Source organism: Myxocyprinus asiaticus, chromosome 14 (assembly GCF_019703515.2).
Source record: "Myxocyprinus asiaticus isolate MX2 ecotype Aquarium Trade chromosome 14, UBuf_Myxa_2, whole genome shotgun sequence".
NCBI lineage: Eukaryota > Metazoa > Chordata > Actinopteri > Cypriniformes > Catostomidae > Myxocyprinus > Myxocyprinus asiaticus.
The window spans coordinates 28,173,138-28,199,484 of NC_059357.1; the positions used below are offsets into that span (position 1 = coordinate 28,173,138).

Here is a 26,347-nt window from a genome sequence, read left to right on the forward strand (position 1 = left end):
AGTGTTATCAAGACACTCATTACCAAATTTCGCAATTCAGAGTTTGATCCCGATGTTTTGATTAGTTCACGAGCATTCACATGAATGAAGCGAACAGCCAATCGCGTGCAAGACAGCCCGAGTCACATCTCGCGAGAGAGTCAGCGAGATTTACTTCTCAGCTGAATATGTTTATGAAAATTATGATCAATTATAAGAATTTAAACACAGTTATAACACAGCACAAGAGGACGTTAAAAAAATATGATCAATAAAAACACATTTACACAACACGAATAATCACTATGAAATCATGAATAATTATAAAATATTTACACAGCACAGAGGATCACTATTAAATGATAAAGAATTTAAAAGGCATTTACACAGCAAGAAGAAACATTGCTGCGGCTGCTAGGGCACAAAAAATATCTAAATGTGATGGAAATATTAAAATAGATAATACATCGATGTGAAAGTAACTTTATATAGGTCCACAACCAGAACATGCTTATAATTTTAAAAGTTTAATATCTTGATTTGACATTAAAAAAAATGAAATTAAAAGGTTAAGTATTAATTAAAATTACTAATTTAATATTTAATACTATTAGACATTAATACACTATCGAATAATAAAAATGTGAGCAATTGCACTGTAAAATCTAATTAGTTGACCTTACATAGAGTTTTCAAGTCAATCGGTTTGCATGCTTTTTCTAAGTAAACATACTTATTTGGCTCAAGTAAACTGAACTGAACTTTTTAAGTAACATTCACTAGTTACCAGTAAGCTTATCTGTGATTAAAGCATCGTTGTTTTGATTTAATTATTTAAATTGGGTTATAATATGTCTTATACAGTATAAGGAAAATTATGACTAGACTCTCAGTTAGCCATAAGGCACACTGGATTCTACTGAGTACATCTTACTGCACATAAACCTGCACTTTTGTAAAGTACCAGTGAATTAAGAAGAATGGCTTAAACTTAACAGGCTCCAATTTCACCAATGGTAACACGAATCACCCTCATGGTGACTTCACAAAAATCTCAATTATCAACCAGCTACAACAAAACAACAATAGTCATAAGAATGAAATACATTTAAAAAAAAAAAAAAAAAAAACTATTATTTTACTACATAATTTCCATTGTTTTGACCAAACAAACATAATTTATTCAAGCACAAGGGTTTATGGGTATTCCACATAGCCGCAATTTTGTACTTGGTAATTTTTAGTTAGTAGTACTCGAAACCAAAGTTTAAAGAACTTATGTATTTGAGTTATGATTCCAAAATGTGACATTTCAAGTAATGTTTAATTAGGACCACTTAAATGTTTTTATTAATGACAACTTTATTTAAATTTAGAGAGTAACGGTAACTTAATTAAAACTAGTAAGAATAGTACAAATTTAAGATTAAGTTGAGTAAAATACTTTTTATAATTTGATATTACTATTAGTATTTACAGTGTGGAAAATGAGTAGCTGGTATGCAAAGACTTATTTGTTCTTTCTTTCTAGCAGCATAAGACACAGTAAGACATATTTGGTGTGCTAGTGTGCTTTTATTGAACTTGAAGTGAAATACTGTATGTTCTTGCCATTTCTGCCAGCAAATCCTAATAAGGGGTTTGGGTGGCATTCACACTTTTCTGATATATATATACAGTATACTGTGGAGTGATTAAGTTTTTATATTTTAATGTCTTTCGGTCATTATTAATATTGTATTAATATCTTACTTGAAATTATATAATTATTTTAGGTTTATTTATTCATACATATTTTATGGCCAGTGTGGGAAAATGATTGGGGAAAAATGTAAGTGTCTTTAAACAAAATATATTTCTTGCAATAAATAATGATCATAAACAGCTTATTTTGTAAATTTATAAAACTGTCTCATTGAAGTGCACTTTAAATTGGAGTGAGAGATACTGGCGGTAGTGACTGTCACTTTGCTCAAAGCTGATTGGTCCAGAATCTGAATGAGATCTCTGATCGGGAACATAACCTGCCCCGGAGCAGGTTAGCCGATTAGCAGATGTTACTATGGTGAGGAACCCCGATGAAAGCCTATCCACTTTACTGGTACCGTGAATTCAGAGTTCGCTTAAACTAAGTTTAAGCTTATCTAGCTAGCAGCTTAATACTGCTTCGTAACGTAAGCCACTGGGCACCACACCCAAGCAGCAAACAAACAAAACAAATTAAAGAGCACAAGTAGCATTAAACTGATGTGCTTTTGAAAAGTAAATCTAACCAGAGCACAACTTCAGGATCAATGCAACACCACGAGTTGTGTGGAAAACAAACAAAAAAGTATGGTGTGCATAAGTATACGTCTATGTATCTTTACATTATACATATACACTTAAGAGGGAGCCCAGAATACAAAGCAGCAAAACAGCAGCGCCGTCACAACTGTAGTACCATCTGCTGATAGGCTATATGCGCTCAAACCCCTCAGCCCAAAGGAGAGTGAACCCTCAAACATGCGGATCAGCCTACCGGAAATTAACAGCAAATGATTAAAACTAGAAGGAGCCCAACACTCAGAGAGAATGAAACTCTTACACATACGTACCAAAGAATGGTCACTGAAAACCATAATATATATGGTTGCTCAGAGCATAATTACAGCAGCTTGTTGCAAACATGAGTGGAATGAGCCAAACTGGAAAGTAAACTGAAGCGTGAGTTTTCAGGCACAACACAGCCTCTCAACGAAACAGCATTTAGACAACTAAAACCACATACCTGAAGGACAAAATCGGCAGCCATCACACAGCAGTGGGACCGGAAAGATCCTACACTAACCTGGCTGCAGCAGGTAAACTAATATTAGCCCCAGCATATACACTAGCAGCAAGTTAGCCAAACAGCTACCAAAACCTAACGTAGGTTGAAACGAGTGACACCAAAAAGGGGGCGGCAGTAGTAGTGACACATCTCCAGGTGGCATTTAGCAACCCATAACTAGGCATGCAAGGAGGGCCGATAGGCTGCAACCAATGTTATTGTCATGACAACGTAAACAAGCCACTATTTCAGGGAGGGTTTAGCCTACCTTGCCAAAAAAAAGAGACCAGGACTGTCTGTAAACATGCACCAATGGCTCCGCATAGAAAACAGAGAAAGCAAGAGAGAGAGAGATTGGGGGGTAGGTATAGGGGTCCTGATAGTAATACACTATAATCATAGCATCCCACTCTTCCAGGTTATGCATCTATGAATGTGCACACGCACATGTTTTTGTTTAAAAACGTTCTGTATGCGAGTGAGAACAAGGGAGAGGGAAGATGGGGATTTGTTGCCTGTCCTCATGAAAACTGGTGTGTGTGTGTGTGTGTGTGTGTTTGTGTGTACGTACATGTTTATACTACAAATGTCCCCTCAAGGATAGTAAAACCTGAGATCACATACCTTGCAGGGCCCAGCCAGCGGTCCCCACGAGGAAAATGGCTTATTAAACATTCTAAACTGTTTTCTTGAAAATGTAAAATGCAAAAAGGATTCTGTGAGGGTTAGGTTTAGGGGTACGGTTAGGGTTAGGGTTAGGGGATAGAAATTATCGTTAGATAACACTTTACAATAAGTTTCCATTTGTTAACATTAGTTAGCAACATTAGTTAACATGAACTGACAATTAACAGTACTTTTACAGCATTTATTAATATTGGTTAATGTTAATTTCAACATATTCTAATATATTTTTAAAACCAAAAGTTGAATATGTTAATATTAGTTAATGTTAACAATAAACTAACATGGACTAACATTGAACAATTGTACCTTTGTAAACTAACATTAACAAAGATTAATAAATGCTATAAAATTATATTGTTCATTGTTAGTTCATGATACCTTATGCATTTTCTAATGTTACTGTCACAACCACATCGGATCCCCTCTTTCACTCCACACTCCACTCCCTCTCTCCTGACTATTAATCACCCACACCTGATCCCAATTCATCTCGCATCACCTCACCGCTATAAATACTCAATCCCGCCACTTCATTCTTGTCTAGTCTCCCAAAAGGAACTGGCTGTGTCTCATTTGGAAGGCTGCGTCCTCCGGAGGTAGCATTTCTCGGCCGTTTAAAGCCTCGTTTAAACGAGATGGCCTTCATAGGACAAACGGAACGTAACGTGGTTGCTATGACAGCACGCCACTCTTTAACAAGCGCAAGCACTTTGAGTGAGAAGGGAACAAAGTCTAATACTTTATTTTAATTATATATTAATATAATAAATATAATAAATATTATATACTCTGCACCCATCTACTGAGGTACTTCAACTTGGGAATTAACTTTCCTTGTGTTTGAACATCATATTTACTGGCAAATTGGCATCATTTTTTTTTTTTTAATTTCCGTTGAAGCGAAGAATTGTGGGTTGTGAGTGCCCATGAAGGATAAACCTCATGCATCCTCTGAATTCCCATGAAAGAAGGTCACATTTGAAGGCTGCATTCGAAGTGTCCTACTCGCTTTTCTGAAACGAGACATCCTCGATGACGTATGCGGCCAACAAATGCAACCTCCGTTTGTTACGTTCCGTTTCCGTTTGTCCTACGAAGGCCATCTCGTTTAAACGAGATTTGTTTAAAGGAGGACACTCGGTATACTGCATCCTTCAAAGGACGTGTCCTACCTAGCACACAGCCTTCGAAACGAGACACAGCCATCGACTCACCTACTCTTCGGACTTACCTAGAGAAGCTATACTCTCTCCCAAGAATCCCGTATCCGCGTTCTCCCTGAGTTCCTGCATATTCCCAACCCGCCAGGTTGCCCCCTGCAAACACACACTCTACTCCTGTTAAGTTCTCCACTCCATGCATCTCTATTGACTTACCTGTTTCTGTGTCTCCATTAAAGCTCCCGCATCTGGGTTCAATCTACCTACTGTGTCTCTGTTTATCGTAACAATTACCAAATGGGACCTTATTTTCAAATGAAAATAAAAAAAAAAAGCAGACCTCAGGAAATCTGATTACTGGTAAATAAAGTCATTATGATTTATTATTTGTAAGATCTTTTTGCAAAAAGTGGCCATAAAGGGCAATTTCACCGAAGACACCTTTTAAGCCCAGGCAACCATTAGGAAAATGGATGATAATGAGACAACTGAATGTACTGACTGTGAGAGAACAAAACATGCAGCTTTTTGAGAAGAAGGGTTTTTTTAATTACCATGCTGCTTTTCTGTCTCTCTCTTTGTCCTTCACTATCTAAGTCTCTATATTTCTCGAACTTCCTTCCTCATTTTAATGGTGAAGTGTTTTTTTTTGTTGTTGTTGTTGTTTTTTTATGTGCAGAGACAACTGCTGTATAAGTTATCCATTGGTAGGTTGATTCAGCAGAATATTGCAGCAAGATTTGCTTAACCAGTGGCATGAGTTTGGTGCAAGACTATCTGTTTGGTTGACCAAACGAAAATGGGGACGTTTTTGTTAAACCTGTTTGAAAACATTCATTATTTTGCAGTTCCATTTGGGAATGCTTGTGGAATGCTTTAATTACTGTGCTTTCTCCTTTCGTGAGGACTACCATAGCGTCATATGTCTCATTTCTCTCCAAGAGCCTCATTATTCAGAAGCAAATTAAACTGGAAAAACTTTGTGTTAAAATTGTTTTCTGTCTCAGAAAACAACTATAGCTCCTCAGGTGCGAAAACGACCAAACGTACTAGTCCTGCGGAAAAGTACCTAAAACGGGCTTTAGTCCCTGCAGTGGAAAAAGCCCTATTGTTTTTACTCACGTGGTATTCCTGTTGTTATTATGGTGATCTCCACGTGACATGGAATCAGACTGACAGTCCAAATCCGATTTTTGGTGTATCTGATCGGAATCTGACTGTCTGCACTGACTGTCTGCACTATCATGAAGATCAATGTATTGCAACTGATCAGATCCATTTGTGTGTCCCATTGTGAACAAATTTTTGCCATTTAGACTTGCTAAATATGATTGGATTCCAATCGGTTATGCACATAAATTGGATGTAGACTGAGAGTCTGAACATAGCCAGAGAGAGAGTTGCAGTGAGTTGGTATGTCTGTCACCCTTCCATAATTTTGTATCTGCAAGTGTAGTAAACCAACAACAGAATAAAAGCTGTAAAGACGTCCGCGCAAAATACTGAAAGGGCTTTATTTCCAAGTAGCTTCAGTGCATAAGCTCCAAAAAATCATACTAAGGTCCAAAAGAGAGGGGAAGCTCACACACAATGTGTAGAAATGTCTTACAATTTTTTTTATTTATTTTTTATTGAGAGGCCAAAAAGTGCAAAAGTGCTCCAAGCAATAAACTATTGTAAATTTTTATATTAATTTTTATAATAAAATTGTAAGACTCTTTCTGCACATTGTGTGTGAGCTTCCCCTTTCTTTTGGACCTTAGTATCTGCAAGTGTTGCATATCTCTGACTGCAGGCAGTGACACCCGTGGCCAAAATCAAGTTGTTTGGAGTCTGCTAGTGTGACACCGGCTTAAGAATCCAGCACAAAGTATGATGTTCAAAAGCCTGGGATCAGGAAATTAGGACAAAAGCACTTAGAACAACACTGTGTCAAAGAGGAACCTTGCTCAAGCTGCTCAATGTGATAAGTGACACATTATGGTTGACTTTTCAACAAAACCACAAAAAACAAAAAAAACAAGCTGAGACGAAACAAACTCTATGGGGAAGCACCATGATACTTAAACTCATGCATCTATCAGTCACAGCATTCTTTCTCCTTTTTGTGCTTCATGAATGTCAAAAGAGCTTGGAGCTGTGACGAGTAATTGTTATTGTAAGTATGCTTCTTTTATCATTTACCCACACTACATTCTTACAGTTCAAATCAAGTGGAGAAAAATGCACACTATCGACATTTCGATAAAAACAATTAGTAATGATAAAACTTTTACTGCTAATTTATTAACAGCAACAACTAGAAAAAAATTTGTTCACCATAACAATTATTATTATTTATAATTTTTAGTTTTATGTCATAATGCCTATATTTAAACAGCTACTGCCCCCGTGTGGTCAAAGCACTCAACACAATTCAGTTGATTCATTTGAGTCTATAATTTGCTGATAGGGAAATAAGACCATTTAACTTAAATGAAGAGGAAGAGTAACCACACCATGAATGGATGCCAATGGAGACCACCTTTTTAGACATAACAGTATAACCATCTGTTCAATGATATGTGGTTTAAACAAGGTGCACAGCCAAAATATGAAAAGAGGCAGCTCACCCCTTTTACTTACAGCTGAATGTCTAAGCCAGGGGCATCATGCACCTATTTTTTTGAGGTGGCACAGAGGTCAGTTTAATTATCGAAGGTACAAATATGTTTTTGGAACTTCAAATAATCCATTTAAAATCCTCTTGGCTTAAAAATCTAAGAGGGCACGTGCCCCCTCAGTCTGAATGGCAATCTATGACTTGGGCTGCGTTCCACTTCACTTTTAAAGGTGCAATATGTAATATATTTACTGTACTAAAGCATAAAATTATCATAATATGTTATCAGAGATTTAGGAAACATTCTAAGTTGAAATACTGGCTTCTCCGAAAACAGTGCTACAGCCAGTATATTCTACTTTGAAATGTCCATTCCGAGCCGGAATTTCTGTTTGTGTTTTGGCCTGTGTGATCCCGCCCACTGCCCATTTCCCAATAGTATTTCGACACTCCGGGTTGCCAGATTTAAACAAGTTAGTGGGCAAACACAGCGTGCTGCAGCCATGGAAGCCAGCAGTACATCTAGCTAACACTGGCAGTTATAAGAAATCCACACGATCTGGTAGATCATTTGTAAACAATAAAACATAGCAAACGTATACATTAGCTGATCAACTTACAGTGTAAGGCTCGTCGCTTGCCACTGTCAGTTTGCTTGTTCCTGTTGCGTGTCCTCAACCTGGCAACCCGTCTGAGCTTCTAGTCTGGGGAGGAGGGGGCGGGGGAGACAACTCTTTCCAATATTTTGAATTTGGACTTCAGTACCCATTTAAAAAGCTTGATGTCAATGTTACAAATTGTTCCTTTAGCAAGCCCTTCCCCTCAGGGGAATCCCCACTGTCATTTGGAAGTCCATTCTGTTCAGTGAGCGTGGGAAGTTTCCGTTGACAGACACTAAACCCCTCGATTTTGACCGAGGGAGCAAGCCAACTCTCATGTACGCTTCAGGCAGCTCCATATCCCACAATGCAACTCGATTACATTGTGATTCATAAACCCCACCCCCACACAACTCTAATGTATGATGGAAGTTAAATTAGGTCAATTAAGCAGTTTAGAAAAGTTATATTGAGATTTAAAAGCATAATACTTGTAGCTACCTTAAACTGTTTTTCACACAGTTATAGTCTATGCTTTCACTGTTATGTTAAAATGTTTGTTTGTTTGTGTAAATCTTGATTAATCCTTTCTAACAATTCATTCTAATGAAAAAAAGAAACATACAAGATTTATACATAAGCCTCCGAAAACATTGTTTTCTCAGGTGCAAAAATCACTAAATAATTCCACAAATTGACCTCAGCCTTCAACATGCTCCAAGTGATCAAGGGTTTAGGGTGTTGCAGTTAAACCCATTGTACATCTTCCGCCAGTAGTGGACAGTCACACAACGAACAAGTTTGCGAGGGAAGGGGATAAAAATAAGTGATGGGATGATCGGATCATTTTACTGACTTGGATCTTTGAGTCTCATTCAGCAAAATGAACGAATCTTTATTCAAGTCATTTCATTCATTTGAGCAGAATTAAATTAAAATGTTACATTTTCAATAGCCAAATCCCCCCCAACACGTCTACTTACACAAACTTTGATTATAGTCCCAATAAGGGAAAATTATAATGCAGCCAAGGACAAATTATGAGAAACAGAAAGATTAGTTCACCTCTGGAATCTTCTTGTCCGAGTCGTTCGTTCTTTTGTCCCGTGACAGCCGTATACACAAATACGTGACAAAAGAACAAACGACTTGGACCAGATGACTCAGGAGGTGAACTAATCATTTCTGTTTCCTGTGTGTGTGCCAGTGGCGATTTTAGGGGGTGGCCAGTGGTGGCCTGGGCCCCTGAAATCTCATTGGCCACCCTGTGGCCACCCCGGAACTGATTGGTAGTTCATCATGTTCATCAACACAAGAACGAAGAACCAATAGAAACACCTGTCAATCAAAGATGACATCTCAGGTCATTTGTTGATTTAGAGCCACACTGACTCAGGGTCAGTTTTATATTTCTGACTATTATAGTAGTGGTGGGACTGAAGCTGTGTGAGCTGATCTTTGATCAGTGGGGGGAGGGGCAGGCCGCGGATGGCCAGGCAGGTGCCGCAGGTCGTGGGCAGTGGGCGCCAGGTCTGGAGTATAATGGTCGGTCAGAAGCATGAAGCTGACACGAGCTAGCGTCTACCTCCAACTTCCAATGAGTTGACAACGTCGATTTGTGGTCAAAAAGAAAGCTGTTATTTGAGAGGTATGTTCATCTAATCTAACGTTTAATTTATCCCGAATTTCCATGTGAATGTGAAAACATTTTTTCATTGTTACAGTAGCTAGGTTAAAGAGTAAGCTAGACCCTATACACAATAATATGTGTATTATTGGTCAGTCAGACCAATAAAATCTTCAAAGTTTTTATACATTATTTGACATTTTAAATATGCAGAGGCAGGGCAAATTGCACTTAAATGCCGCAAATGATTTGACTAACTATTTTATTTGGTAATATTCAAAGTAATTGAAGCTATCAGAACATGTGGAAAATAAACCTGAGTAGACACTGTAAATAGAGTTTTGTTTTTTACTGTATTCAGAGCTCAATCTGCAATTTTGGGGTTTCCAGACAGACACCTGTAAGACCTCGTAGCCAATTTCACACACTGATTTGTACCCAATTTAACAACATTTCTGCTGGACAGTGCAGTTATAGCTAATGAATGAATGAATAATTGATTGAATGATTGATTGAATTGTGCCTCAATCAGTTATCACCTGTACTTGTATCTTTATATGATTATACACTATACCTGATGTTATACGCAGATTAATTCTCTACAATGAGAATAGCTCTTAAAAATGTGTAACTGACTTTTCCTAAACAATTACTGATTTAAAAATGGATGTTATGTTAAAATAACCAGAGATTCCCAGAAACTGTAATAGGTTGAATTAGAACAGGAATAGAAAACTGTCAAATGTCAAAACAACAGTCTGATATTGAATACAAACAATTCAGTGAATGCTAACATGAGTTTAAGAATTCATTTATTCTACATGTGTAGATGCTGAAGCAAAGCAATGCGATATTTACACATTTTGATCATGTGCCATTCATAAAGGTTCTCCCGGTATCGCCACCCCACACTAGGTCTGTGCCCCATCTTGGCCACCCCAGTAAAAATGTCCTGGATACGCCACTGGTGTGTGCATAGCATATATGGCTGTCACGTGACAAAAGAACAAATGACTCAGACCAGATGACTCGAGAGGTGAACTAATAATTTCTGTTTCCTGTGTGAGTAATGCACAGCGTATACGTCTGTCACGTGACAAAAAAACGAACGACTCAGACCAAAAGAGTTGAAAAGTGAACTAATCATTTCCTGTATAGCACCTATGCGATTTTCACGTAACAAACGAATGGAGGTTGCGCAATGCGAATGCGTGTCCAACACAAAATGAACTAATCACTTTCTGAGACTCATAAAAGATTAGTTCACGTGGCAAATATTGTCCTAATGCTGAAGCGCATGAAGACGAAACCCTGTCTGCATTCAGTGAACATTGTACGGTTATGTGTAGGCACTGTGTCTGACTACTTGATGAGAGAGATAGCTCAGCTGCAATAAACGTGGCGAGTTTTGGAGAATAAATGGTAAAGAATTTTATATTAACTGAGACGAAGTCATCTGAACAATTAAACAGCAGAGAACTTTTATTCTGTCTCACAGCATTGAGGAAGACGTTGGTGCATGTTGACCAATCAGAAGAAATTGCTGTTTCAGGTCCACCCATATGTGTGAATCAAATATTCAAGCCATATATTAGTGAAATCAAATAATCCCGTGGCTATTTTTCAAATTTCCTATTTTTAACTTGAGCATTAAATTGAAATTACGAAAAACTGGTATTGGTTTTGTACACAAATAATGTCGTTTAAAGTCGTTTTTTTCCGATTTTGAATTCCAAATTGAATATGAAATGAACGAATGATACACGGATTGTACATGAACTGTAATGCTTTACAGTTCATTTTTCTTATCATCCAAATGCAAAAATAGCGATTTCTCAGGGCCACCAAAGCCTTCTCTGCTGGCCTCACATGCCAAATAAATAAATATTTGTCATCCTTTCATTCTCAATCACCTTTATGCCTATGCACATCGCTTTCCACTTTTAATTAATCTACAAACAGAGAAAAACAAAAAGTTTATCCAGTCAGAATTTATTCCTTGATGCTTACAAGCAAAGTGTGACAACTTTTATACAAATCACATGCCTGAAGCAGCGTGTGAGTCTGAGCTCCACCCCGTCAGGCCTTCAGAATTTCCACAGAATCTCTCAACAGTGTAAATGAATGAGCAACAAAAGTCAGATTGTCAGATTCATCAGCCAATCAGATTGATTAATTTGTTCTTGGTAGATCTTTGGAACGCTCTCGGGAGACTATTTCCAGTCATGCCAGTGCAGCTCCCATCTGCTTAAATGGGGGAACAACGAAATCTCAAAAACAGTTGGTCAAGATTGCGATCAAAGAACATATTTCAAATCAGCAATACATTTTGATAATATTGGAATCATAAATTGTGCTTTACCTCAGATTAGGTTAAAATGCGCGATTTTCCAGGCTTGAATAGCTAATGTGCATGCCTGTTCTCGAGTTGATTGACAGGCGATGTCTATATCTAAAAGGTGACTGGCTCCTTTACCTTCTTTTCTACATCCGTTGACCATTGGGTGTTAGAGCTTCTTGGTTGGGCGTTCCAATTTTTCACATTCATTTAAATAGAAGTGGCCCATTTCTGCTAAACAATTTCTGTCCATACTTCCTGCACGTAATTTAGAATGTTCTCTTCGATGTTTCCAGTGCAGACAGCCTTAAAGGGATAGTTTACCCAAAAATGAAAATTCTCTCATTATTCACTTACCCTGATGCCATCCCAGATGTGTAAGACACAAATGAAGAATTTTAAAGGAAGATAGAGCTCTGTCAGGTCCTTATAATGGAAGTAAATGGGTGCCAGCACTTTGAAGGTCCAAAAGTCATATTTAAGCAGCAACAAAGTAATCCACATGACTCCAGTCGATCAATGAATGTCTTCTGAAGCAAATCGATACGTTTGTGTAAAAATAGATAATTAAAACGTTATTAACTTTTAAAATGTCTTCTGAAGAAAATTGATATGTTTGTGTAAAAAAAAAGATAATTATAACATTATTAACTTTTAGAAAGTGCTTCCTGCCTGCAGTTGACGCGAAGCATGATGTAAGCACATTGGAGAGTTCTCGTGAGAATTCGGAAGCGGTGCTTTTTTACAACAGAAAAACGAACGTCACGTGAGAGTTCGGCCATTTCAAACTGCATCAGAGCCCTGGATGGAAGCGCCAATAAAAATTTATATTAAATAAAAAAATATATATATTATCAACATATCGATTCGCTTTTGTTCGACTGGAGTCATGTGGATTACTTTATTGCTGCCTAAATATGACTTTTGTTCTGTCAAAGTGCTGGCACCCATGAACATCCGTTATAAGGACCTGACAGAGCTCTATCTTCTTATAAAAATCTTCATTTGTGTTCTGCTGAAGAAAGAAAGTCATACACATCTGGGATGGCATCAGGGTAAGTGAATAATGAGAGAATTTTCATTTTTGGGTGAACTATCCCTTTAAGCCATTTTGCCAGTTCTTAAGTGCCCTTTTTTATAGTGTGTTAGGTATATTTATTTCAGATTGTTCACAGATTCCATCATTCTCATGACAGTGTTTCCACTAGTACTGTTATTGGCAATTCTGGCATTGATCTACTGGAGATGCAGAGGTACACAAACACACTTGAACATCATGCATACACAAAACACATCTGTTGATAATGTCATAAACACAGTGTGACAAAGTTCTTTCAACTATCTCAAAGAGGAAGAGGCTGACGGGTAACAATTCAACGTGTGTTTTTATTTCCCACACAAATTTCCAAACTGCTTCCCAGCTTCAACACACTGTCCACACAAAAACACACTGCTCTGTGCAACTCTCTCTCTCCTCCGGCGGTCTGGATTGCCCTTTTTAAATCCTTCTCCGCTCTCACTGCAAACACTAAACAGCTATTAGAGGTGATTTTCCACAGGTGTCAATCCTTACCGTGTTCACTCTCTCTGCCTCACTCTCCACAGATGTCGCTCAGCCACACCCCATCACCACACACAGTCTTATATTATAAATGACCAGCTAAAGGGCATGTCCTCTCAAAATGTAGACAAAACGTTCTAATTTTTTATGACAATCAGACAGTCAGTGACTTGTGATTCAGTTTAAAATTGAAGTGAAAAGCAAATGTTTGAGAGATTGTTGCCTATACACTGGTATTTTCACACTATTCTGAACTATTGAGAGGTAAATTTGAGTTATTACAGAGAGGTGTGGTCATTTGAACATTTTGAAACTTACAGTAATGTTACAGTATTTAAAATGGACAAAGTGGTTTTACCTTAGCTGCCAAAAAAGTAGAATGTTATTTTTTGAGTGCCAGTAGTACTATCAGTCAATCCTTTCAGATCAAAGCCAGCCCAGCATAACTGATAATAGAGGTATTCAGCTTTAATGTCTTTCAGTTATTAATGTTTCTAAAGTTCAGTTGAGTTTTCATCAGTGATTAATAGTTATCTGACTAAAATGCTTTATTTCTTAGGAAGAAGAGATTATATACTGTACTGTAGTATTTATACATGTATGTACTGTATATATAGTATGTATATATGATTCAGTATGTGCCATGCTGTGTGTCAGGTTTTTAACTGTAATTAATGTAAGCTTTATGGTTTGCTTGATGTGTCAACCCAGACACTAGTCATGGTAGATAAGAATTTATGTAACATATTCAGATGCCGAATTTAAGAGAGTTTGAGATAGTGAACTTCCCCAGTGTATGTGTGAGTGTGTAATTCATAACTGCACAGCATGGAGAGCAGCATCTGTATACAGTATGTGTGTTCTGATAAAGTATTTTACTTTTGGGTGACCAAAAGCCTGATAGCCTTCAAGGACATAACATCGAACAAGATAAAAATCAGGTCAGTCAAAGTGTGGTTTGAATGTGCATGAAGTGTATGTTTGTATACATTTTTATAGGTATTATAAATCTGTTTCATTTGTTTTCTTTCTCTCCAGGACGAGGTGACATATGCGGCTGTTGTCCATGTTAAAACAACAGCCACACCAGCTCCAATACAGTTTGTCACAAGAGAGAAGTCTGAGTATGCCAGCATCAAAGGAACTTGAAAATCATACATTTAGTGATGCAAGCAACAAAGCTATTGGATCATTAGGCTAATGCTTTTCATTGGGATTATTCTTTGTTTTTTCAATAGCTGTAACTTCTAACAAAATAACACATTTTGCAAGCTATTTATTTCCATGGGTAAATTTACCATGTTCAGTTATGGGTAGGTTAGGGCGAGGTTGGCAATAAGAGAATTTGCTGACCCATATTTGCTGCAAACTTCATGCTCATTTTACTTTTGGGTAAAGCTTCTTCAGCCTTTCTAAATTTGGAGCCTTCAAGGTGAGCTGTGAAGCCACTGGTCTTTGTTTAGCTGACACTGCTTATTGCAGCTTATTGTATTTGTAATATGTATTGTAACGCTTCTGCTAAGCATTGACACTTTCCATTTACAAATCTATTTGGAATGCGCATCTGCTTTTATAAAAGTTCTGTCATTTGTAAATATTAATTTGTTGTCACTGTTTATTTTTATCAGCTACTATAATCACTGATTGTGTAGGCTGTTGATGTGTGTTGAATGTGGGGCCTCCTGGCATCTATCCTCCTTTCAAATGATTTGTATCTGGTCTCAGTGGGTTAAGTAAAATATATGGGCAAGACACACACTTGCTGCAACCGCAATTTGTAGCCACATTCATTTCCCTGTTACCATATGTGAAAACGTGTTGATACCTGGTGGCTCAAAAGTTTATTGTTCTCGTCTGTCTAGAGAGTGAGCCTCGTCACGAGCGAAGTTCACCGTCCTGCGCTTTTATCGCTTTCATGAGTGCTGCGCGCTCCCGCTCCGGAGATCTCCGTGCCGTCTCCACCCACACGCGCTTTGTTTCGTGGGACAAACGCCATAAAATGGAAACCATACATGGGTAAGATCCTAAAATACAACTAAAATGGCTAGACATGGTTAAATTCGTAAATCGTGTAATATTAAAAGAACATAGATCATATATCTCGAGTTTTTTTTTTTTTTTTTTTTTTTTTTTTCAAGAACTCAATAAATTAAGCTTGTAAAATTGTTATGATTATGTGTGATCAAGTTGTTCTTTGCTCAGCCGCAAAGTCTAAGGATTGTGTGTTTTAACATTGATTGTAGTACATGAAAAATGGATGCGTCAAAAGTAAAGTGTCTTTTCTAACAGGCCAATACGCAGGGATAAAATAATGATCTACTTGCAGTTGTCTACTTTTACCTGAATTTTAATCAAGTTAAATTATGAACCAAAAAAAAAAAAAATTTAAATTGTTCCTTCTTTAAAGAGTTATTGCTTAACCTGTACCCATAATACTCCCCTATAAGGTGGTTGGATAGTGCTTATGTTTTATTGATTTAATTGTTTACAGTATGTATTTCTGCAGATGAATTAAGTTAATAACTAAGTAAATTCACTAGTTGAATATAGTCTGAATTTCTTTGTTCATGTGGCACACTGAGCACGGAGTGAAAATCACTGAAAATACACTTTCAGCATCTATCTCGCCATAACATCCTTTAAAGATTCTGAAATAAAGTAGAAAAAAAAATATTGTGTTAAGGCATAACTGAATGAAAACTGTCGATAGATTGCTGCGTTTTGCTCTTTGCAATATGTCAGTTGCTTTGGTAACACTTTATTATAATTTTCAGTAATGAGTAGTTAAAATCATTCAGCCTAATATTATGTATTATATAAAACATATAGTATACTCATAATATTATATATTTTATATGAATGACATATAATATATACAATACTACTAATTGCATTTATAATTTTATATTAAATACTTAATAACATATGATATAATATTAGACCCTACATATAAACTCAAAAATATTTAAGCCTGTTTTTATGAATTATGAATTTCAATTTCATAACCAATTTCCATCAAACTGAATTTTTTAATAGTTAACCAAATTAAATTAGTAAAACTTAAAATATATATCTTTTTTAACTTGTTAAAGATTACTCAATTCAGTTTGATGAAAATATTTAAAATTAAAATGAGTAAATTTTTTTAATATTTTCTTGTGTATGAAAAATGATTAATTTAATGAATGGACTTGCTTAAGCATTTTGTCAAATAATAACTTTTGTTAATAGTATTAATTAAACAAATTTTGCATGTACTTCTGGATCCTATAATGACAGACTGCGCTCACAGCACTATAATATCAGCTTTAAAGCAATGCTTTCAGTGTATACTTAAACATCACTTTTCTCCTCATTTGAAATGCATTTCAGTGTGTTTCCAAATAACTTATTTGATCAGGAAAAATTTAAACATCCATTCTTCAAGATTCCATTGGCTTTTTGAAGTGAGCTTCAAAGCTAAGTTTTCAATCACTATTTTTCAAATATAGAAAAGCACAATGAAATCATCTGGCTCTGACAACTGCATGAGTGTTCTTGGGCACAGATAAATGACATGTTTGACATTACAAAAGTTAAACTGTACTATATTGATTTTCCATCAGTGAACTTGCAGTTTATTTCAGTTGTGTGGCAGCTGTCAGGGAATTTTAGATGTCTGGATAATTTTGGGCTTACTTCTCAGTGTGTTGTGGCTTTGCCTCATAGTAAAAGAAGGTATTACACTTTTCAGATTTGCATAATTAGATGTTTTTGTTTAATCTGATTCACTTGTCTATGGCTGCCCTACTGAGAGGCTGCTTAACTGCCATATCATCCTTATCGAGAAAAGCCTGTATGCCAAAATGCAAAGGCTTGAGAATTACTTGTCTCCTTCATTTCACACCATTTTGAAGCTGTGATAATGCGAACTAGCTTTATTCCACAAAAAATAGATCAAATGTGATATTCAAAACAGTATAGGTTAATCTGGTGCCTTTAAATGCCTGTTTATTGAAATTATTTGAATTTGAAAAAGTGATTACAGGGAGTGCACGGTATAATATGGCTGGCCAGGCGAGTGCAAATTAATCTGATTAGTGAATTACAGCATTCCAAAACAGAATTTCACATAATCATCTTGCTGCAAGTGCTTCTCATGTGTTGTAACTGCTGCCCAGGGTAAATAGTGTATAATAAGCATTAAATTACTAACAGTGTTTTAAACAGAAGTTAAATAGGCCTAATTAATATAGGAGTTTTGACTGAAGGAGTTGTTAACATTAAATAAAAATATTGTAAAATTAAATGGAATATTTGTAACTTTTTTAAACCTAAAATGTCTAATAATTGTTTTAATGTAGAGAGCTTTGTATGTATGAATTTAGCAGATGCTTTTATCCAATGCAACTTTGAGAGGAATATAGGAATATGGGAATATGGCTGTTCTCGTTCAAAATGTTCGAGATGTTTGTCGTGTCTCTCTAGTTTTAAAAATACTTGATTTTTTTACTTACAAAAGCAGGGAAAACACACCATTTACAAACTGTATACTATTAATAACCGTGAGACTCAGCATACACATGGTGCCAGGCTAGTACATTTACTATACACCAAGACTGTAAGCAGGTTAATAATTGACTCATCTCTGGGATAAAGGTCTGATGGGTGTGATCCTTACAAAGACACAGTCTTTATTCTTACACCTGTACACATGTTCTGTGATTTACATTTTGGTTCTTGGACTGCAAGTACATGGTGACTCCATAGAGCTTCAGTGAGACAGAGAGAGGATGCTTTGAATAAAAGTGTGAGAGCTTTACATTTTTAGTTTAAAGAGATCAAATATAAAAGCAGAATGATCAAAATAAGATAAATGCAGAAATTTAACTGTGTAATTGCTGTATTTAGTGAAGCATAAAGAGAGAAATGCACTTTAAAACTGCAACCTGCAACTGTTACCTTAAGTAGCTGCATGTCTGATCTAACCCTTAAAATATTCTTTGTTGGAGTAGTAACCTAATGCATATAAGTTGATTTAGTGATGTTAAATAACATTTCTACTCAGCACATTACAGTAAGACTTAGTAGAAGATCTTAATGAGTAAGGTGTGACAACTTATTATGAATATCTGAATATTCAATATCTGAAAAAATATTAATGCATTTTGAAGGCTCTGGTTAATTTATGCAAATAAACCAAATTCAGAATGTGTCTTCTCATCTCTTTTTCTCAGATAAATGTCTAGTTTTATGACTCCAAACACCAACCACGCAACTCTTTGACAATCCTCATCTGTACTGTTCATCATCACGTAACCATGGAGACGGTGGTGATTGTGGCCATAGGTGTGCTGGCTACCATCTTCCTGGCATCGTTTGTGGCGCTGTTGGTGGTGTGCCGCCATCGTTACTGCCACCCTTCTGACTTTCTACACCAGTTTGATTCCAAGTATGTACCTGAGTACTCTGGAGAATGTTAAGACATGACCTCATTTCCCACACTGAGGATTAGGCAGGGATCTCCAGTTTGCATCGCAAAATCTTAAACTCAGCCAGGCAAGAATGGATGTTTTCTCTCTCTCTCTCCCTCTCTCCCTCACTTCTTCCTCCTATTTCAGACCCACAGTAGATCTGATCAGTGCAATGGAGACTCAGAGTGAACCATCCGAGTTGGAGTTGGATGATGTTGTCATCACGAACCCTCATATTGAGGCCATGCTGGAGAATGAGGACTGGATCGAGGATGCTTCGTACTGTCTTCTCTTTACGTTCATCCTTACAACCATTATACAGTAATCATCATCACAATATGAACATGCATCATCAACACTTCAATGATATCTCTTTCTCTCTTTCTTTTAGTGGCCTTGTGTCTCACTGCATTGCTATTCTAAAGGTAGATTTTTGTGTAAAAATGTAGCATTTTGAAGATCACAAATACATTGTTTAAAAATAAATATAGTATCTATTATATCATAAAATACTCTAATAATATAATATAATATAATATGGGTTCCTATGATCATAGAAAACCTGGAAATAGCAGAACATTTTGAAATCTCATTGTCCAGGCTTGGAAAAAGTAATGGAAATGAATTCAATTATAAAAGTAATGGAAATTTCCACAGTGAATAAAAATACATTTTAATAGTTAAGCTCAACTTGAAAGTATTCATCATCTTAATATTAGTCATGAGTAAAATAAAACTTGCTCGTAAGCCATAGTGATTTCTGATTTGTTAGCAGCTCATTCTTTTGAGTCAGTTATTTCCAATAAAATTCGGTCTGTATGATTCATTACCAAACTGGTCTGAATTTGAATATTTTTAAGTCCTTATCCTGTAATCAAAGAACTTCAAAGGTCATAGAAAATTCATTGAAATTCGTTGCACAGAAAGTGTGGGAACCCATATAATATAATAAATAATTTGTCAATATTTAAAGATATGTATAATAAAGTATAATTGTATGCAACATTTTTGCTTTGTTTTAATTAAATGATGGATCTGGTTCTGTACAGATATGCCATACTCTCACCGAAAAGCTAGTTGCCATGACAATGGGTTCTGGAGCAAAGGTCAAAGCGCCTGCCAGCCTGAATGACATTATCACAGTGGCCAAGCGCATCAGCCCAAGGTTAATTGGATTTGAATTGATATGATACACATGTGAGTGTTGGTACTTGCTGATACTGAGATCCTCTGTGCTGTCACAGGGTGGATGATGTGGTTCGGTCTATGTATCCTCCACTGGACCCTGTTCTCCTGGACGCCAGGTATCTTCTTACTTTCTTCATGCCAACAATAATCGTTACATTTATGTTATATTAAGTGAATTTGCATCACTAAAACACTGTCAAATAGGTTAATAAAGCAGGGTGTATTGCCAATATGTTCCTTGAATCGCCCCCCCCAGGGCCACTGCATTACTGTTGTCCGTCAGTCACTTGGTGCTGGTAACACGGAACGCCTGCTACATGTCTGGCAGTCTGGACTGGATCGACCAATCACTGCATGCAGCCGAGGATCACATGGTTGTGCTAAGAGAGGCGGCTTTAGCGTCTGAACCAGAGAGATGTTTGCTGGAGAGGGAGCAGTCTATTTGACTCACTCAATCACAAGACAGACTTTTTATATGTAAACACAAACGTATATAAGCACCTGTAAAGTATACGGTATTAAGTGATCAATAACATAGCATATCCCTGAAATGGGTGCTTTAGTCAAAGATAGAGGCATCACCCAAACATAGGCATATGAACAGTAAGTTGTTACTCTCAGTCGAGCCTTTCTTTTGAATATTGTTTCTTTCTCTGTCCCTCACATTACCTCTGTTACAAGTCCAGTGGTTAAATTGTGCTCATAGTGTCTGATATTTCCTCATGCTGGATACATATGTAGATTGTAGCTCCAAAAATTACCAGAACAATCAAATACATAAATGTATACAACAGATCCAAAAAAATACTGATTGATATTGGCAAGTTTGATGGCATAACAATTTGTTATACATTTTTAAAAGAAGCACACCTCTTTCTAGATATAAGTCTACACATTTTACTTTTATGTTTTAAAGGGATGTTGTGGGTTTAATACAAGTTAAGCTCAATCTACAGCATTTGTGACCTTAAGTTGACTACCACAAAAAAATCTTTTCAACTCCTCCCGTGTTTATTTAAAAACAAAATCACGGTTACAGTGAGGCACTTACAATGGAATTGCCAGTCCTTAACCGTGAAAATACTCACCGTTTCAAAAGTATAGCCAAAAGAAGTAAACGTTATATGTGGTAATATGATTTTGATGTGAAAAATTGCTTACTAACCTTTTCTGTGTATAGTTATATCCAATATTACAACTTTGTTGTCATTACAACATAACACGGGTACTTTAAAGTAGTAAACAGTGTTTAGTATACTAATTCAAATGTATGATGTTTACGTCTTGTGGCCATTTGTGGCTATGTGTATGTTAATGTGAGTGGTGGTGGCGTAGTGGACTAAAGCACTGAACTGGTAAGTGGAAGGTTGTTGGTTTAATCCCCACAGCCACCACCATTGTGTCCTTGAGCAAGGCACTTAACTCCAGGTTGCTCCAGGGGGATTGTCCCTGTAAGTTGCTTTGGATAAAAGCATCTGCCAAATGCATACATTTAAATGTAATGTTCACATCCGTTGTAAATGCCTTACTGTAACCAGTGATTTTTAATCTTTTTTTATTCAAAATTACTTTTGTGGAATCAACATTATGTCAAAAATGCTGTCGATTAAGCTTAACTTGTATTGAACCCCAAACATTCCTTTAATACAATACTTACTATATGTTTTGATAAACTATGCACATTTCTTCATTATTAGCATTTTCAGTGATTTAAAATGTTACTTGTTCGATGGCTGATGTGGGTAGTTTTAAGGCCCATGTCTTAAAATTAGGACACTTAAGTTGCAGCAGAAATTCAAGTTTGTTTCTTTTTTCAGTTCAGTCTCCTTTAAAGATTTACAGACTGTTTGTATTTAGTGAATTTACAATGTGAAGAGACATCTTTACACATACGCCAGTGTAATCACATCTTATGTTTTGATAGAACTTATGTGACAGTATTTTTCCTTTCTTTTTTCAAATACAAATGGCTTATGGTGAATGGAACTTGCTGGTAATGAACATTCAGATCATAATTCAGCAAGAGTGAAAACACACAGTCACATTCTTTTCTCTATCTGCCATCTAGAAGTGACCTGTAATTTTTCATCAGAGTCACATGAAGTCTAAATCCACACTAATTCCCTCCCTAACAGTCGCAGTGTTCACAACCCTACTACACTTTTTACTTTTAAAAACCAAACACATTCACTGCATCTGTCATACAGACACATACAGAGCCCTGTTATTCATAGTTTGTGTTTTACATACAGTTATCAATCAGATACTATTCAGTTTCAATGATAAGAATATATACAGTACATTTTTTAAATCTGTGTCAGTATTTCATCTTTTCAATTGCTATAGTCTTGGTTTTGTGAGCACTCTAGTTACTGATGTTTCTCTTTTGTTGCTATTTTTTCTTCTTTGATTTTCATCCTGTTTATGTATTTGAGACTTGTAAAGGTGAATAAAATTTCACAGTGAAAATATGTCATAATGTTTTTATTTTAAAATAAACAATACTAAATTCAACTTAAAGTTCAGTAAAACAGCCACACCTCTTATTCACATGTGCTGCTTTGTTTAGAGAGGAGAGAGGAGGCAGACAGCGAGATAAAGAAAGAAAAAGGGAGGGCAGAAACAGCTGCAATGGAGGATGGGGGGTTACTTTAAAAGAAACCATGGCGCTATTTCTCAAAGTCAGAGTAAACAGTTGTGTCTAGCTTTGAGCTTTTGGCCAAAATGAGTGTTGGACATTATTGGCATTAAAATAACCAGACAAAAAGGACACACACTCACACTCACTGTAAAACACACTCACAATTACACTGTACATATGATTGCCATTACCTTACACAAACAAGTCATCTTACAAACACACCTTTTTAAAATATTGTTTCTGTTGAGACCAGGTTGCAGTGCTGCTGATTTAGTAAAGTCCTTTGCTTTTCTTAAGGTCAATTTTTTGTAAATCTGATAGACAGTTGTAGTCATTCCATGTCAGTCCCAAAGCAACCTAAAACAAATAAACAAGACAGTTACTTCAGCCTCTCTGTCTATGAAGCAGAATGCAGCTAATCAGGTTTTTTATAATTTGCTTGATATACAGTGGGGCTCAAATGTCCACATAAAAAATCTGACATTTAAAATGTAATTTAAACCTGGAAATAAATATTTGTAAGTTTGTAAGTAAAACAATAAAATGTTATGACCTAAAATAAACAAGAAATATTTACAGTTCTGCAATATTTATTGGTCACTAAGAAAATGTATGACATTGATTTGCTTGCTTTCAAGTGTTGCACAATCTTGTGGAGTTTATGCCAGCTCAAGTGCATGCTTTCATTAAAGCCAAAGGGGGACACAACAAATAGACTTTTAAATAAACTGTTCACTAAAAGGAATATTCTGGTTTCGTTAAAAGTTACATCCCCCCAATCATACATCTGTCCTTGATTATATATTTTTATCAACGCTGAAAATAATTTAGTATGAGATACCCTGCAATTACGTGACTGTGAGTCTGTCATAATCAGACAAAAAAGTCCCCCCTCCATTGTACGAGTTCATATCGCACCAACTAGTGTCATGCAATTCCCCTCTAGCGAAGAAGGAGGCGTCACGTAGTACCTATTACTTTTCTCAGCGCTGGCCAGGATAGGCCAATCACAGTCGTTTATTATTACTTGATGAGGATTTTAAAAAATGCTTGTATAGATAATGTTGAGGCAGATTTCCATTCACAGGTATGAATCCTTTAAAAAAACAACCCAATGTAAAATATCTCTAAAATATACATATTTTTTAAACTTTGTGTCTCACAAGACACAGTCAGTGGCTGACAACATGTGCAATTTCGGTCTGTATGTCTGTTATTCACACAAAACAGTCGTATGAATCTAGAAAACGTGAAATATATCACATGAGTCACATGTGGAGTCAGTAAAGATGATAAAGGTGTCCATAGAAATGATCAGTTGTTTTTTTGTTTTTTTTTCAGGGTGAGAAAAGCAGACGGCCATTTCAGATGAGCAGGTAAAAATTGTAATTTTCTCAAAGGGTTTATGTTTTTCTGAATGTTTAATATGATACACAGTGTATAAATATTTAAGAGTACGCAATGAATATAATTCTCTATTTTTCTGTGCTTTTATTTGAACTGTTATTATGCACTGTGTAATGTGCTGTAATGAACATTTAACCCAATGTTCAACCAAATCAGATCTACTCCACTGAATCCCACTGTATATAAAATATAAACATAAAATAATACATGGATATAATACTGTACAAAAACAACTGACAATGATGAACTGCTACTATTCAGATAATTTAAAGTCTAAAAATAATTGTGAGTTAACCTTACTCATTTTGAACTTATATTACTGTATGTTTAGTCTTTAACCTTGAAATCATGCTGAGACAGGTAGTTCTCCAGGTGTAGAGGATCCACTCCTTCAGGTAAAGGTCTCTTCAGCAGATCCTGAAGGGGAAACTGGGTCTTATTAAGAGCTTCTAGGGCATCTTGCACCAATGTCAGCTTTTTACGCACAGTGCAGTCCTGGAAGAATACATACGCAAATATTACAGTGTTAATCATATAAGCTCTCACTCTGTACCTGTTCTGATGCAGACACTGTGATAATTGGACATTGATAAAGATGATGAAGGCCTCACTCACCTGTAGTTCTGGTGTTACCCTCATCTCCCATGAAGGGAATATATTAGTGAAGGTGAGAGGCTCTGCTCCCTCATCAATAAGGTATGCCATGGGAGGCCGTCTTGGATTTCTCTCTGAACACCAAACACCAAAAATACACTTACAATACACAGACCTAGTACCATACTATAGCATAACAAATACTCAATAAACATACTTCAGACAGTAGTGCCAAAACAAACAGAATCTGTGGTCCCTTATACAGTATCCCATGCTCACCTCTGCAGTATTGCAACGCAGTCTCCATGGCACACTTCTTCTCTTTGTCCCAGTGGGGGAGCTGTGAGGCTGCAGCATCACTACTTTGCCATAAATACACCTCCAGATAATTATCCAACAGAAACAGCGCTGCAGAAAATGTTAAAACATCAGAAATAATTTGCACATTTAAATAGTTTGTCCTAAAACGCCAAAGATATGTATATCTATAAAATTGTTAAGCAAGGGTTCTTTTTAACCCTGGGTTAACTTTATCCTGGGTGATCTTCTTCCATCTTTCACATTTTACTCTGGGTTGGTACTTACGGTAATCCTGGTTATTCAGGTTTTCATATTTCACACTGAGATTTTACATTATAAAACCATGGGTGAAACGATGCCAAGGTCTAAAAGGGACTTCTAACCCAAGTAAAAAACAAAAAAAGAGTGAAAATTCTGTGCTCATTTACTCACTGTCATGTTATTCCAGATCCATATGATTTTTTTATATCCATGGAACACAAAAGGGGACAAACAGAATGTAAGCCTCAGTCACCATTGACTTGCATCTTTTTTTTCTCCATACAATGTAAGTAAATGGTGACTGAGTCTCACATTCTACATAACATCTAATTTTGAGTTCCATGGATATAAGAAAGTCTTTTGGGTTTCGAACAACATGAGATTGAGTAAATGATGACAGAATGTTCATTTTTGGGTATAAACCTCCACTTTCACTTTCACATTGTTATGCTTATCGCCACCTACTGGGCAGGGAGAAGACTTTATAGTTAAAAAGTACTTAAATATTTATCTGTTTCTCACCCACACCTACCATATCACTTCTGAAGTCATAGATTTAACCACTGAAGTCTTATGGATTAATTTTATGCTGCCTTTATATGCTTTTTGGAGCATCAAAGTTCTGGCCACCATTCACTTGTATTGTATGGACCTACAGAGCTGAGATATTCTTCAAAAAATCTTAGTTTCTGTTCTGCTGAAGAAAGAAATTTATACATATCTGGGATGGCATGAGTATGAGTAAATGATGAGATGAAAATTTTCATTTTTTGGGTGAACAATCCATTTAAACATAGTGTGAAAAGTCTTTATGTGTATATGTGTGTCTGTATTGGAGTTCTGTGCACTTGCTTACTCTCACCTGGATGTGGCATTGCATATATCTTGTCCTGGAGGATGGGCATTGCTGAAATAACACCATTTACATGGGATGGGCTAATTAGCTCCACCCCTTTGAAAGTTCCTGAATGGGCACTCAGGTGAAAAAGGCGTGGTGTAAAGTTAAATTTACCAGGATCTGAAAAGAATTCAAAGCACAGAACACCTTTGTAGTGAGTTGTGAAAAAACGGTTGCCCGTGTACAATAATGCTTATGATATTATGCTATTAAAATGTTCATTTGTGTGACAAGTCATGT

General features: G+C 36.3%; 2 protein-coding genes across 6 annotated transcripts in view; one reads left to right on the forward strand and one right to left on the reverse strand.

The window, feature by feature from the left end:
* Positions 1-6,664: 6,664 nt before the first annotated feature.
* Positions 6,665-22,448, forward strand: LOC127451563 (transmembrane protein 98-like). 2 transcript variants are annotated; one of them, XM_051716310.1, is made up of 8 exons: positions 6,665-6,796; positions 14,404-15,381; positions 18,582-18,796; positions 18,966-19,097; positions 19,210-19,243; positions 19,868-19,983; positions 20,063-20,122; positions 20,263-22,448. In XM_051716310.1, the coding sequence occupies exons 3-8, from the start codon at positions 18,666-18,668 to the stop codon at positions 20,450-20,452; spliced, it is 663 nt and encodes a 220-aa protein (XP_051572270.1). In that variant the 5' UTR covers positions 6,665-6,796; positions 14,404-15,381; positions 18,582-18,665; the 3' UTR covers positions 20,453-22,448. The 2 variants fall into 2 exon arrangements, with proteins under 2 accessions (XP_051572270.1, XP_051572269.1); XM_051716309.1 differs by lacking the exon at positions 6,665-6,796 and having other exon boundaries at positions 14,149-15,381.
* A 33-nt stretch (positions 22,449-22,481) lies between these two features.
* The window catches only part of LOC127452141 (supervillin-like), a 58,640-nt gene continuing 54,774 nt past the window's right edge, over positions 22,482-26,347 (reverse strand). For all 4 annotated transcript variants that reach the window (XM_051717369.1, XM_051717368.1, XM_051717366.1 and 1 more), the window contains 5 exons: positions 26,072-26,227; positions 24,928-25,056; positions 24,670-24,782; positions 24,394-24,549; positions 22,482-23,004 (listed from right to left, as the gene is read on the reverse strand). In XM_051717369.1, the coding sequence (XP_051573329.1) occupies positions 22,918-23,004; positions 24,394-24,549; positions 24,670-24,782; positions 24,928-25,056; positions 26,072-26,227 (641 nt within the window). In that variant the 3' untranslated portion in view covers positions 22,482-22,917. The remainder of the gene's footprint in view (positions 23,005-24,393; positions 24,550-24,669; positions 24,783-24,927; positions 25,057-26,071; positions 26,228-26,347) is intronic.

Bases quoted from the DNA above. Each gene is read 5' to 3' on its own strand.
- LOC127451563 (XM_051716310.1), top strand. From the start codon at position 18,666: ATGGAGACGGTGGTGATTGTGGCCATAGGTGTGCTGGCTACCATCTTC. The intron at 19,984-20,062 runs GTTAATTGGATT...GTGCTGTCACAG, and splicing joins GCCAAGCGCATCAGCCCAAG to GGTGGATGATGTGGTTCGGT. The intron at 20,123-20,262 runs GTATCTTCTTAC...CGCCCCCCCCAG, and splicing joins CCTGTTCTCCTGGACGCCAG to GGCCACTGCATTACTGTTGT.